The following is a 15,887-nucleotide window of genomic DNA, read 5'->3' on the forward strand; positions in this document are numbered from 1 at the left end:
TAAAAATAAATGGTATTGACAAAATTATTGACACCCCAGACTTAATATTTGGTAGCGCAGCCTTTGGACAAAATAACTGCAGTCAAGTGCTTCCTTTAGCCATGAATCAGCTTCCTCCACATCTCTACTGGCAGTTTGATCCACTCTTCTCCAGTTCTTCCAGATTTGAAGGGTGCCTTCTCCCAACTGCTGTTTTCAGATCTCCCCACAGGTGTTCAATGGGATTTAGATCTGAACTCATTGCTGGCCACTTTAGAACAATCCAGCGTTTTGTCTTGAGCCATTCCTGGGTGCGTTTTGAAGTGTGTTTGGGGTCATTGTCCTGCTGTCATTGTCCTGCTATCACCTTCGACGGAGACCCAGCTTTCTGACACTGGGTTGAATATTGCGCTCCCAAATGCCTTGGTAATCTCCTAACTTTATGATGCCATGCTTTGGCATCCATGCTTTTCATGATACCATTTTCACAAAATTCAAGGCATCTAGTGCCAGAGACAGCACAGCAAACCCAAAACATCACTGATCCTCCTCCATGTTCGACTGTCGGGAAGGTGTTCTTTTCTTTGAAGGCTTCATTTTATTTTCTGTAAACATAGAGATGATGTGCTTTACCAAAAAGCTCCAATTTGGTTGCATCTGTCCACAGGACATTCTCCCAGAAGGATTTTGGTTTTTGCATATCTGTGAGGTGAATAAAGCAAGTAGGGAACCTTTCTGGCAACTACGTAGTGGCGACTAATTGGCTGAGTGAACTAATACTACATGTCGCACTCTATTGGCTGCCGTTAGAGTTATTCCTTGGGACCAATTGCTCTGGGAGCGTTATTCCAGATCAAACCCGAGCATGACAAGTCAAGACAGAATAATAAAACTTCCATGCTTTTTATTTCAATGGGCAATTGAGCGGGATATGATGGGAGGAATAGCGGTTGGGAAATTATAATGGGAAAATGGCGGGAGAATTCAAAGAGGGGCAAATCGAAACGTATGATAATTAACAACACTCTTACATTCCCCTTGTCCCCTACATGATGACAACTTACCGCAGATGTCTTATTGCAGGGACTTATTACCTGTACACTAAAAATGGATCCAGACAGCTGAAGAAAAAACAGAGTTTGGGAGGATCAGAAATTAAGAGTATGAACGTGATAGTATGGGGTTATATTACGCACCCGACACACCTTTTGCATCTCTGTTTGAGGCTGTAATTAACCAGTGACTCAGCGGTTCGGGCTCGTCTCCTCCGTGCTCCTCCTGGTCAACCCCCTCCACTTTGAAGGTGCCCTATTGTATGGGGTCGCTCCTTCTTGTGCTGAATGTGATGGTCTGCGTGGCGGTGGTTTCTTGTGCTGAGGTGCGAGGGGAGGTCGTGACCTGGGCAGCTTGCTGATAACTGGGGTGCCGGCGTGATATTTCATGTGTAAAAACCCTGAACAGTCCACAAAGAAGAAGAAGTTAGAAAGGTGGGGTGGTCTTCAAGAGAGAAAGTCGGAAAAGAGAAGAAAGAAGAAACGTCGATGTCCATGTAGAAATGATGCGGACAGAGAAAGTGAAGGGCGCAGCAGTTTGAAAGAAAAGGCTCTGAGATGATGAAACGACCCACTCGGACTGCCTGCTTACTTTAAGTACAAGACAAGACTCTTTTGACGGAACTGCTCACTAAAAAGACCCACTCAGATTACACTGAGCTTCTGTGCATTCCTTATTTTATTCCTTCCCTATTCCCCTGCATTAGCGGCCCCTCATCTCCCCAATCGGCCTGGCGCCCCTCATTGGCGCAGGTTTTGCGGGGGAGGTTGAGGGGCCCATGATGGCTGTTGGTGGGGCACTGCCTCCCTCGCTGTGGCCACACCTGACTGGCAGAGCCGTGCTGCAGAGGCATCCCGCCTGGGAGGGGGTGGGCTGGGTTGGGAGGAGTTTGGCTTAAAACTTGATCCAACTCACTTTTTAACTGCGTATGCCTCCCTTTAGATTGCGTTCACTTCTCCGCGAAAGAATGAGGCATGTGAGGGTCTGACAGTGAGTAATAGTGCATTTGTTGTGAGATGTAGATGATTGGAAAGGTAGAAGGGGTGAAAGAAACAGACATATGCTAACTCACTCTCACAACGAACATCGATCCCTAGGTATACGTTATAATTTAAATGCCAAACAGAACACTACGATATAACTATATTACTGAATCTAATCCTATTATATATGTGCGATTGTGTGTGTATATATATTTGTGGTGCTTGTGGTTTTTTTTCACAGGGCAGGTGTACGCGGCTGGTGCTGCAGTCGGGTGCGATGTGGTTTACCACTCGTTTTTAACTACGGTCGCCAGATAGCTCTGCAAGCGAAAAGAAGGCTGAGTGTGTGAGCCCTTTCTTCTGGTACATAGCCTCTTCCCTTGCCAAGACTTTCGGACTACTTCCTAGTGGTGCACCATGGTAAGAGTGCTCTTGAGGGCACTGGCTAAATGTCTGGAGGATCTCGGAGTAGGTTGGTACCCTAGAGGTGTAGTGGGCATGGCCCTCCATTGTGAGGACTTCCTGTGACACTCACCAATCCAACCAGGGTAGTTTGAGCTCTTTAGCCTTGGTAGGCAGTCCACCTAGGAGAAGGAAACTCTGATTGCAAATCCCCCTGCTGATTGCAAATCAGGCTCTCTGAGATTGGCCAGAGAGATGTCCACTTTAACAAGCACATGATCAGATGAGCCGATTGGAGCAGAAGAACACCAGACATTTTCAGGGAAGCTCGTCATAACCAAGTCGAGAAGAGATGATTGTCCGTTGATTGAAATCCGGGTCGGGAAATTGACAGATTATGTCCTTCCTTGGCATTACCGAACTTCTCACCACATACACTGAATCTTGTTGTGAGGCAGCATCTGCAGCTTGATGGAATACTGCTCTCCCCTCTGGGCTGGTGCATCTGCCTCGCACCTGGCTTGGCTTCACACTGTAGAAACCAAGGCTTTTAGAATCATTGGTATCTCCCACAATGAAGCTGATTCTGAAGGCCTTTCACTCTCTCACCACAGTTCCTCCTCAACACCGACGTGTCTGTCATTTCACTCAGGCCTACTGGCAAGGTCTTCAAGCAGCTATCAAACATCTGGACTGGTCTCCCATTTCTACTGTCTCTGACATCAAGTAATCCAGTGAATTATTTTGTTTCTGGTGGTGTTTGGTGTTTCTGTCTTCTACTGACTCGTCTCTGGCCTAGCTCCCCCTGCTCTGTCTGTGCTTTGTCCCCCAAATATTCCTTCAGGAAGCACAAGATCTGTCAGCAACCCTCTTATGGTTAAACTCCCAAAATTGAGACTCTCTGCTCTCCTTCATTCTTTCATTCCTCTTTTTCCCTGCCTGTGGAACAAACTCCCTCACTCTCTTCAATCCCACTCCTCCCTCCAGGTCTTTAAAACAGCTGTTCACCACCATCTCTTATCTTCCCCCATCCAAAACCTTGATCTTTTCTACCCCCATTAATACACCCCTAATCCACATCCTTCAAATTCCGTTTTCTTTCCTGAAAGTTCTTGTCGTGTCCATCTTGTTTTTCCCGTGTACCCCGCCCCAGCTCTCTCCCTTCCACGGATCTCACGATGTGCATATCTCTACTGGTGTTGTGTTTCCCTCTCTCCCCCCCTCTTGCCTCCTGTCTCCCGCTCCTTTTATTTTATGTTCTGTGTTGGCTCTTAAATGAGCCTCGACCTCGTATCCCCCAAAAATGTGGATAGCTCACAATGAGGCTTCGTACTGAAGCACCAATATAAGGCTTTATGTTGACTTTGCAAGCATGTCTTTGTGAAGGATTATGATAACAGATCATATTCTTATACTTGGAATTGACTAATATGTTGAGACCTATATTGTGCAACATCGCAACCAATGGCAATCATTGCTCATTATAATAATATCAAGCATGGGGTTTGCTTAACTGTTAAGGTGGCTGGCTTAAGATCTTAGGATCTTGAGTTTGAGCCCCTGTTGTGCTGTTGCAATAACACCAGGTGGGTTGACTCAGCCTGCCATTCTTCTGAGGTTGGCAAAATGAGTATCAGATGACTGGTAATGGGGGCACTGCATCAGCAGCACAGAAAGTGATGTAACCAGCAGTCATAGGCTGCATATTAAACAACAACATAACCATAATCACCACATACCCGCCATTCCCTAGAGGTGCTGGGCGTCAACCCCACTGTGGGTAGCCAACTGGGTGGCACACTCCTCACTATCAGCGGGCAGCATTTCGACCAGACGGAGCATCCTGTGCGTGTCCTGGTTGGAGGTAAGAGTACATTGCACAATCCCAGAGACAACACCACACTGTGACTGCCTCAAGGGCTGTTACTTGTCTATCGTCAACAAGATGTCTCTCATTTAGGAACCTAGCCATCAATTCTTCATTACATGTTTATAGAGATATATGACTAATTTGTGCAGTTTTTGTTAAGCAGTGGCATACTAACTACAATAATGAGCAACTTTTCCCTTTTTACAATCTCTATCCTCAATTTTAAGTGGAATAAACAATTTTAGATGCATTTTTGAACTTGCATTATGCTCTCTTACCTTATCCATTTTAACTGTTCACCAATATCAATGCATGCACTAGCAGGGCATTTATGTTGGTGTTGTTTGAGGTAGTGGTGAGAAAGTGAGGCCACTGGAAATTAGGCCTATATTTTATGATTGAAGAGACTCATGAGATGCACAATGCCAAATATTGTGGATTTATTTGTCCTGTGGTAGGGTCCATGGGACTATGCGATGGGACATTTAGGTTGCGGCATTGTAAAAAAGATATCAATGTCGGAGAAGTTAGAGATGAGATATAAAAATGAACCATCACAATCTCATTAAGTTCAGTCATATTTGACATTAATGAGAGGTGTTTTTTGGGAAATGGACCTGTTTATTTATGCCAGCATAATTTTTTTATGGAATTTTAAACTGCTAAAGGCAATATTTTCATTTTCATATTGTTTGGAAAGAAAGACTATATTAGCACAACTTATCTTTTTGTTTACTGGCAGAAGAACTCGCTTTGTCAGCTGCTCATAACACACCACCTTGACATTTTCATAATACAGCAATCCCATTCAGTTTTCCACTTGCTCACCTTTGCCTTATAAAACACCAGCGAATGGCTGTTGATACTTTGGTTGAATCAAAGGGAGGCGCAAAGCGCCCCTCCCTTTATACAAGGGGTCGTTTCTCGGCATGCAGCTTTAACATGGGGACTGAAAATATGTTTCTCGGCTTCTGCTGGACGAAATCGGCTGCAAATTTCAGAAGTAAATGCTTTGTACATCGAGGTAATACTGTCGTGCGACTCCGGTTAACACCAGAGACCGCGGATAGGCCTAAACGGTTTTAATGGAGGCCACGACCAAACACGGATTGTGCTGTAATAAGTGCGGGAGGAAGAAGGAAAATGGAAGGCTGCGCAAGCGCTTACCTTCAACGAACCCACGGCAGCTTCGATCCTGCAGGGAAATTAATGCACGTGACACCGAATTAAAATGTACAAAAATAAAGATTTATTCATGGACCCGATAACAATGAAACGCGACGGCAATGAAATAAACTAAATTCTATATTGGGATCCCACACACCAGACTCCAGAAACGAGACGAGGGGAGAATTAATAAAAGAACACGTTCGTCGTGTAATTGGGAAATGGGTATTGGCCTTATCTGTCCTGTCGTTTGTCTTTGGTTTAATCGCTAATATGATCTGCCGATGCAAACCAACACCCGCCTTCACAAATACTAGTATTTCATTGAACGTAGTGTTCGAAGTATGACGTCTACCATTGAATTTTTTTTTTTTTTTTGATGACACATATCTATGCTTCCCCTCCCACTACCTTTCCCCACCCAGGTCAAATGTGCAGTGTAGTTGAAGTAAACGACAGCAATATCATCTGTGAAACACCTGCTGCTTTGCAAGGATTTAACAGCACTCTGCATCCAGGTCTCCGTCCCTTATCGACACACTTTCAGCACCGGATCCTTAGGCAATTCACCATGAATTAATATAGGTTTTTTCTTCCTGACGTTGCTTTCACGATGTCAGGTTACATTGCCATTTTAGGTTGCAGTGGATACTTTTCAATTAATTTAATCCTCTTGGGTTGTTTTATACTTCAGGTTTAGGATTGGATTGAAACTTCACATTTGCAATAGTGATAATGAGTTGAGGTTGTAAGAGTGAAAGTCGTCAATTAATTGTTTTAAATCTTCGGGCTTCGTGTTAACACAAGAATAATGATCCTGATTATCATGTTACATATTTATATACATGCTTTTATTATACAAGGTCGAGCATCATGTAGAACTGGGGCACATAACAGATCAGGACACAACATAACAAAGGGAAGAGCAGGATACAGGGGGAAACACCAAGAGCAGAGCGAGGGAGAAGGTAGATGGAGACAGATGAACAAGGGATGCAGGTAACGATGAGGGTTAGGGTAGAACGCAAGGGGTGGGCAAGATGGATACATGAGCAAATTTTTAAGAGGGGGGATGGGGGGGAGTGGGGGGAGGAGGTTGGTTTAACGGGTGCAGAAAAGATCATGGCTCCGGGCGGGGGATGACCCGAGATGGTGGCGAACACTCCCAGAGACCTGGAGGGAAGAATTGGATGGAAGAGTGCAGTAGGTGGTTCCACAGGCAGGAAAAGGGAGGAATAAATAAGTGGAGGTGAGCATTGGTTCTGGATGTAGGCAGTTTCACGAGGAAGGGGTTGCTGGTGGACCACGTGCGTCCAGCAGCGCAGGCTCATAGACACAGCTACATCGAAAGAGTTGTTGTTGTTGTTGTTGTTGTTGTTATTTATTGTTATTGTGCATTTTGGAAATATCTATAACGCGCTAATATAAGTTACAATTATATAATTGGCTTTAAAGTGGTTGTCACCAGAACAACGACTTAAAAAAAAAAAGATGTCTCACAATACAGTATGTATTGCCTGGCTTCTGTCGCAGTGTAATCGGCTTAATGTCCCCTTGAAAGAAGTTTATTCCTTTGAAGCAATGCTCTGCCTGCGAAGCTCAAGCATGAAAGCGAAGTGTTGTCAGCAATCAGACCCAGACTAGACAGCTCAAAGGGGAGTGCACTACCACTGCGCTATCCTATCGGCCCAATTAGCATGATCTTATCTACACCTGCACGAGTGCAGCAAATCATTTCCTGATCACCTCCCTATCCCTTCCTATAAATTTCAATATAATACAAGCACTGGGGGAAGCATTAAAACTGTTGAGGCCAGTGGTGCGGCATCGTCTCTGAGGGTCAATTGAATGTCTTAGGGAAGGGTGCACCACAACCTCAATGGTCCCGAATAACCTACTCGCTGCTATCCAATCGCAGCAATGGTCAAGCAGGTTGCCCATGCAATCGCAGCAGTCCAGTCCAGTAAAAAAAAATTAACATCTTTGCAAACTATCCTCGTACTACAATTCCAGTAATAAATGGTACCTTGGTTAATTGGGGAGGAGGGATGGGGTCACCCCCTGAAACTTCGGATCCCTACTCGTCCCTTATTTCCCAACCGATTGCTCTGAAACCCAATACAGCCCTTGTACTCATTGGTCCACAGGATCGCTCAGTCTTACATTTTTCGATTTCAGATCAGGGGGACTACCGAAGGGGTTCCCCCAAAACAACCTTGAGATGACTGTCGGCTCACTCGGGGCTGTTCATTATTCTTTGAGTACTTGCATTTCAATTATTATGTGTTAACAAAGCAGGGTAATGAACGAGATAGGTAATAAGCGAGACATGGGTAATGAACGTAGAGCAGCAACGAAGGCTGGAAAGGGTGGAAATGTGAATGGTTTGGTGGATGTGTGGAGTATCGTTGAGAGAGAGGAAGACAAATGATGAATTGCGAAAGATGATGGGAATAGAGCCTGTGATGGATACTGTGAAGAGGAACAGGTTGAGATGGTTTGGTCATGTGTTGAGGAAGGATGAAAGTGACTGGTTGAGAAGAGTGATGGAAATGAATGTAGAAGGAAGTAGAGCACGGGGAAGACCGAGAAAGACTTGGCTAAAGATGGTGGAAGAAGAAAGGCGGGCAAGGGGGTTAACAAGGAGAGATGCAGAAAATAGGGCAAAATGGAGAAGATTGTCGTGGGGACCGCAAGGCTAACCCCCGCTCTGGCTGGGAAAATGGCCTTAAAATGCATGTTGTTGTTGTTGTTGTTGTTGTTGTTGTTGTTGTTGGTGTTGTTGGTGGTGTTGTTGTTGTAACAAAGCACGTTCAGAATCATACAGATTGTTTCACTAACCCAGCACTGCACGTATTAGAATCTTTCCATGCACATCATCAAAAAAAACTAGGAAGTAAGTCCATACATGTAGAGGTTCCTAAATGGAGACAACACAAAAAGGAGTTCGAATGACAGAGCCCTGCTCTTTTCCCGAGCCTTTTACCACAATAAGCAGGTTATAGATATGAATGCTGAAACAGATAGGATGAGGGGAGAGAATGGGCGATGTTTAGCTCACACTTTCTCCAGCCCAATGTCTTGGGAATGCTTGGAATCGGACAGCACTCAATAATAAAGGAGCTGCTGTTTGCATGGCAGAGCCTGCACATGCACAAGCCATGAATTGATTGGCAAGATTGCCGCTCTCAGTAGCAGCTTCGCCTGCATTCAATCCCAGCATCACTCATTCACATCCCTGACTTCAAGTGGATGCAATGATTCTACTTTGCTTGCGCTGATCTCATTATCCCCGTCCACTCTATTGGACTCTCCGTCCTTTATTCTCCCAATAACTAGGCTTCAGAGGCCTACTGTCCATGATTCTGCATAGTCTCATATTCCCTGTGGATTTTGCAAAAATTCCAACTCCTCCATAAACGCGTCTTTGCATCTTGGCCAATATTTTTTGACCAAATGAAGTCATCATCTCATAACTTCTGACATCACAAAGCTTTTATGGGTGGTGGCTCGGTGTGTTACGGTTTTACCTGGATCCTGGAATGTACAAGATACTGCTCCAGCATGTTGATCTTGAGGTGATAATTTCTCTGGAGTCTCCTCTTATGAGGTAATGCTCTGAAGCTGTCTTCATCTGTCTGGCCAAATGTAAAGGCCCTTCACTAAATTAACATGGTAGTAAGCATGAAAGATGAAGGGCAACTGATGCAAACTTCATGAAAAACTCTCCATAGGTTATAAAGTGACATTTCATTGTGCTGTATTTTTTTTTGTTTGTTTTGTATACAAGATCGAGGCTCGTGTAAGAGCTAAGATTAATCGCCAAAAAAAAATGGACACACAAAACATACAATAAAGGGAGCGGGAGACAAGATGGGAAGAGAGATGGAAGCACACAAGTACAACAGCAGAGAACAGGGACATTGGGAGATCTGTGGGAGGGAGAGGGCTTGGGGGGAGCGGGGGAATGGGAAGGGTGGGGGGGGTGGGAAGTGGGAGAGGTATAAAACACATGGACACTGCTAGGGCTTCCAGGAAAGAAGTTGGTATTTCAAAATTGGATCTGGGGTAAATTAACAGGGGTAGAAAATTTCAAGGTTTTGGATGGGGGAAGATGAGAGATGGTGGTGAACAGCTGTTTTAAAGACCTGGAGGGAGGAGTGGGATTGAAGAGAGTGAAGAGTATTCCCCTAGCTTATACGTATATTGAGGTTAAAGTAATTTTTTTTTTTTTTATCAGGTGGTCGAGGCTTGCTTCTGGAAGTCTGGAACAATTCAAAGCCACTTAAACTCGAAAGTGCCACGATGTTTGACTCTGCCACACCTGGCTATGATTCCGGTTGGGTTGGACAGGCCTCGATGCGGTGGCCAAATAAGCATCTTTTCACAGCCCGCTTCACTGGGTTTTTTGTGCCACCATCATCGCATTCCTACACCTTCTACATTCGTGGGGACGATAAATTTCTGTTGTTCACGAGTGCCAGTGGACGCCCAGAGGACAAGGTGCTGTTTGTAAGGGGAGAATTAACCTTTGTTACGGTTTGTGACCTTTTTCTTCTTCCTTCCCCCACACCCCCCTGTGAGTTAGACCAAGTGGTTTGGTCCATGTGTATAAAGCCTATGATTGGCTGTGGGGCAGGGGAGTGGCCAGGAAGGTGATTCAGTGGAGTGATTGGCCATTTTGGAGTAGGGCTTTTGGCAGAGTGCTTTTTCGGGGGTTGTGGACTGTGGAGTGTCCAGCTGCAATCTCTCTACCTGAAGGGTGACGTTTATCGAACTCTTGCTGCCCACTACTGTTGGGCCTGCCTTGGGGCCTATTCGTGGACTTGCCTACTCCTACCCTCTCGTATTGGGCCTGCACTGGGGCATACCACTGGGCCTGCCCTGGGGCATACCACTGGGCTTGCCCTGGGGCCTACTGTTGGGCCTGCCTTGGGGCCTACTACTGGGCCTGCCCTGGGGCCTACTACTGGGCCTGCTGTGGGGCCTACTACTGGGCCTGCCCTGGGGCCTACTGTTGGGCCTGCTTTGGGGCCTACTCTTGGACCTGCCGACTCCTGGACCTGCCTACTCTTGGACCGGCCTACTCTTGGACCGGCCTACTCTTGGACCGGCCTACTCTTGGACCGGCCTACTCTTGGACCGGCCTACTCTTGGACCGGCCTACTCTTGGACTGGCCTACTCTTGGACTGGCCTACTCTTGGACTGGCCTACTCTTGGACTGGCCTACTCTTGGACTGGCCTTCTCTTGGACTGGCCTACTCTTGGACTGGCCTACTCTTGGACTGGCCTACTCTTGGACTGGCCTACTCTTGGACTGGCCTACTCTTGGACTGGCCTACTCTTGGACTGGCCTACTCTTGGACTGGCCTACTCTTGGACTGGCCTATTTGGGTTTTTCCCTTTTTTCTCCCTTCTTGGTTTTATGTGTGGGAAGAGATTTTCGTGTGATAATCCATAAATAAAGACAGTGTGATTGAAGGCTTGGCTTGGTGTGCTTCAGGCCGTAACACCTTTCATCACGTATGTGACGGCATTGTGCACACACCACTCATGTCGAATGAAAAGCTACCCGAGGTAGCCATTTCAATGTGACTTTCGATGAATGGACAATACAGGTGCTGATTAACCCTATTCTCCTGCAGGAGAAGGTAGCGTGGAGCAACAAAGTACGAAGAAGCTATTTTGCATCTTCCTCACAGAAGTCTCTGCCAGTTTTGATGACTGCTGGAAAACCGTGAGCTCTACTTTACTGTTCGAACCTTCATCAATGAATCATCAGTTGTTATAACTTCAATTTTTTGCCAATAATTGTTATAACTTGGGTTTGACAGTTATTTTTTATGCCTACTAAAACCTCTCCTCTCCAATCACAGTTGGAAAAAGTTGTCAGGTAGATTTATTTGGCACGTATCAATATCCTCGTAAAAGGACATAATCTCCGAGCATCATCGTCATAACCTGAGGTTTGGTGTTCATTTTTTGATCTTGTGCCTTGTGATCTGACGCAGGTATTATTTCGAGCTTCTCTTCCAGCAGTATAGAGGTAATGCATTCGTGGATATGGCTGTGGCCTGGCCTAACACCACTTTCACCAGCCAGCAGACGAATGATGTTGTGAATGAAGAGCAATGGCTCATAACTGCATTATCTAAGCTACCAGAAATCCAGGTAATCTTTTCATTTCCTGTTCCTGTCCTCATCTGGAATCTGCACATTCCCTCACTTCCTGCAATCCCTTCACTTCTGGCCCTTTTTATTGTGTATCTCATATTGTTCTCTTGCTCTCGCCTGTTTATTATCTCGGTGATACATGTTATAGCCATGTTATATTGCTATGCGGTGCTGTTGATATTTATTTGAATGCTTCCTTTATTTAATGTCATCGCTTTCCATCTCGCATCACTTGCTGTCCCCTCAACAGCGCGTGAGTCTTCGGGGTTGGCCTGCTGAGCCATTTAAGGTCATTCACGAAGTGCAGGAATTGACTGTGAAGAGTTCCTGCCACCAAGAGCCATTTACATGTTCTGAACACACTTACCGGCTGCAGTATGCATCAGCACGCACAGGCAGGACAAGCATTCCAACAGCACACCTGTGTCAGAGCAAATATCCTGGTTGTTTCAAGACTTGCTTATTTCAGTATCCCTGAGATCAGTCAAAGATATAGGTTGGTTTTCTTGCATCCACTTTGGGGGGAGAGGGGGGGGGGGGATTCAACATGCACTCCATATGGGAGCAAGATGATACCATGATCGGATTCCGAATTACTGCTACTAGTGAGGTACCCGTGAAACGCACGGGTGGGAGGCCAGAAACTAACAGACAATGCAGAAACGGCGAATGCTAAAGCATGAAACCAATAAATTCCACATTCCTGTAGCACCTTCAGTCGCACGTCAGACATGGACAGCAAGTTCGTGAAGGACTTCCATGAAAAACGTACCCGTTGGCAAACAAACGGGTACGTTTGTTCCATACCCAGTCAATGGCGAATCTGCATATGGCGATCCGCTAATTTCACGTTTAGAAAGTAGAAACCATCACGGCATTCCGTCATTCACTTGAACTCGATATCTTTTTTTCATTCCAAACAGCATAACTCCAATCACAAATTAAATAACATTAACATAAAAAAATAAACTTTCAACAACATGCGTGACATAAGCAAATATTTAAATCCTGATGTGAAGTTCCGTACGGTTGGGTGAACACAATTACGAATTCAAAATCGTAATTGTATTCACTCAATTCCAATCATTAATTGATACTTTAACAAAACGATTAACACGATTAACGTTTTACGATTTAACATTACGATTGAATGACGGTTCTATTGGGATATTATCAAACCCATGCATTGCCGTCATCTGTCCACTTCCGGATTCGCTGCAGGTTCGTAATTCTCATCAAAATCTAAACAGTATTTGTTGAATTTCAATAAAAGCCACATCACTGTTCATATCCGTAAATATTATTCCATCGTGTTTGGAAAAACTGGAAAATTGGAAAATTGAAAAAAAAGGAAAAATTGGAAAAACAATATAGCCTATTTTACTCCAGGGGGTCCTAGGATTACCCACCCAAAATATCGTTGCGATCGGTTGAGCCGTTTTTGCGGTACCTTCGAACGGACAGACGGACATTTGGTGAATTATAGTAAGAACTAGGGCATGCCCGTACTATATCTATATCTAAAATTATATCCCCCCCCTCTATTTACATGAAATGGTTTGGTCCAAAGCGAACGGCTTGCGAGTGGTGACAATCCCCCCCCTCTATTTACATGCAATGGTTTGGTCCAAAGCGAACGGCTTCCGGAGTTTGGTAAAGAAATCGCCATCGCGTGCACAAACGCGCAGGAAAGCGAATGAATCGCAAATTCGGTTTTATTAGTTGTAAAACATAGTTTAACGCCAACATAGTTTGCAAACGTGAAATAAATGAATACGCTCTCAAATGTGCCATCCGAGGCAGAGTGTGCCCGCCACGTTCGGCACACGCGATCGTTCGCTGCTCTCTGATTGGTTGAATCGTTTTTTGGACATAGCTCGGTAAGTAATTGTCCGATTAATATGAAACCTTGAAAAGGCACATCCTCGGGTCCCCAGCAATATACCTGGCAAGTTAAAAGTATATCGGACCCGTGGTTGTCGAGAAACAGCGGTCACAGACAAACAGACGTACAAACGTACAAACGTACAGACAGAGATTACTGGAATTATAGATAGAAGATACATGTGTTCACCACCACGTCAGGGTTGGATATTGGTGGTGTTGTCCATTTGAAACATTGAGGTTTGTTGGAGCACAGAATTGAGGCATTTGGCCTCGTGTCTGATATTGAGGGCCTCCATGGAATGCATGTAAACTTATATAGTGAAAGACATGCCCCCAGCTTAATATTCCAAACTTTTTTTTGCTAAAGTTGGTGAATTATAGTGTGGAGGTGCTGCATGATAAGGTTGAATGAATAAATGGAATTTTTATAAAAGTTAATTTTGTTGCCACCTTTTCATCCAATTTTAATGTATCATAAAATGGGGAACTGTAATTTGATGGTGAGAAAGGTTATGGACTAACCTTTTTTTTTTTTCAACAGTTTAACAAAAAGTTTTTGGCATTTCTCGACAACCTGCAATCTCCATTATAGAAACGCTGCAGACCGATTGCTTTTCTTCTGCTTTCACTTTTGTCAGCCAAACACACTTTTCTTTTTTATGCTTCATTTGTTTAGTGAATACAACATAAAATACATTGTCTGATAATATAATGCAATATAAATGATTATGCATTATTAATGTGAAAATATGCATTTAAGCTACTGCAACAACAACAACAACAAAATTGGAATATGGGCAAATAGTATTAGATGCCTTTTATATACACGCTAATGAGCTTCTATCCTTATATTTATGTCTTGTTTACACCTCAAGACATTTTACCAGAGTCGTATCACTTCTGATTATTTCTTCAACCAAGGGTGTCCTTCCCATTTCTATCGAAAGGTATTGTAATAAACACAATACTGTCTAACTGATATTTTTTAAACAGAAGTTCAGAAATATATTTATTTTTTCTATGGAGTCGAGGCTCATGGAGGAGCTAGAACCAGGACATAACAGAATGAAAAGACACATAGAAAAGATAGTGTGTGGATGGGGGAAATGATAGCTTCAGGACCACCATCTCGGAAGTCCGTTGAACTTGGGGACGACTAAGAAGAAGACCTTTGTTGGTCGAAAGCTTGTCAAATGAAAGATCGACGTCCTGAAGCTACGTCCGCATCTGATTTAACCTCCCGATTATATATATATATATATATATATATATATATATATATATATATATATATATATATGTATGTATGTATATATATATGTATATATATATATATATATATATATATATATATATATATATATATATATATATATATATATATATATATATATATATATATTCGTGGCCAAAAATATTGGAACCATTGCAATTTTTTCAAATAACTCACAATTTTCTCTAAAAATAGGTTGAAATTGACGAAAGTATTTGGTCTCCACAATTTTTTATTTCACTGTTAATATTACAGAACCTTTGTTTTTGATTCAGAACTTAATATATCCTTTTAAATCAGAAAATAGAAAGAAATGGCATTGACAAAATTATTGACATCCCGAGACTTAATATTTGGTAAAACAGACTTTGGCCAAAATAACTGCAGTCAAGCGCTTCCGATAGCCATGAATGAGCATCCTCCACCTCTCTACTGGCAGTTTGGCCCACTCTTCTTGTGCAAACTGCTCCAGTTCTCCCAGATTTGAAGGGTGCCTTCTCCCAACTGCTGTTTTGAGATCTCCCTACAGGTGTTCAATAGGATTTACATCTGGACTCATTGCTGGGCACTTCAGAACAGTCCAGCGTTTTGTCTTGAACCATTCCTGCGTGCTTTTTGAAGTGTGTGTTGGGGTCATTGTCCTGTTGGAAGACTTATGACCTTCGACGGAGTCCCAGCTTTCTGACACTGGGTTGAACATTGCGCTCCAAAATGCCTTGGCAATCTCCTGATTTCATGATGCCATGCACACATTCAAGGCACCCAGTGCCAGAGGCAGCACAGCAACCCCAAAACATCACTGAACCTCCTCCATGTTTAACTGTTAGTGGGGCAACTTAGCATAACAATTGTGCATTTTGTGAGGAAAGCACCAAATTTGGCACACTAGTAGACTATCCTATTATGAACAGATTTGGATATTGGGCCATCTCAAATTCAGCCCCTGATGGCTGTGGCAGCCATTTCCCAAAATGACACCTTCAGCTTGTTCCGACGAATTGCATCATCAATTGGCTTGGTCCTTTCCACCAGGCATTCTCTGGTGAAAGCCTGGAACTGCTCTTGGCCAATCTTCTTCACATTCCTGACAGTCTCAAC

General features: G+C 43.9%; 1 protein-coding gene across 1 annotated transcript in view; it reads left to right on the top strand.

Moving 5' to 3' along the window:
• The window catches only part of PKHD1L1 (PKHD1 like 1), a 513,959-nt gene that overhangs the window by 65,420 nt on the left and 432,652 nt on the right, over positions 1-15,887 (top strand). Inside the window, exons 12-17 of the mRNA XM_078766275.1 lie at positions 4,171-4,281; positions 5,880-5,972; positions 9,695-9,957; positions 11,101-11,192; positions 11,467-11,626; positions 11,880-12,024. Of these exons, the coding sequence (XP_078622401.1) occupies positions 4,171-4,281; positions 5,880-5,972; positions 9,695-9,957; positions 11,101-11,192; positions 11,467-11,626; positions 11,880-12,024 (864 nt within the window). The remainder of the gene's footprint in view (positions 1-4,170; positions 4,282-5,879; positions 5,973-9,694; positions 9,958-11,100; positions 11,193-11,466; positions 11,627-11,879; positions 12,025-15,887) is intronic.

The sequence above is a fragment of the Myxine glutinosa genome, chromosome 12 (genome assembly GCF_964187855.1).
Source record: "Myxine glutinosa chromosome 12, kmMyxGlut1.1, whole genome shotgun sequence".
Taxonomy (NCBI): domain Eukaryota; kingdom Metazoa; phylum Chordata; class Myxini; order Myxiniformes; family Myxinidae; genus Myxine; species Myxine glutinosa.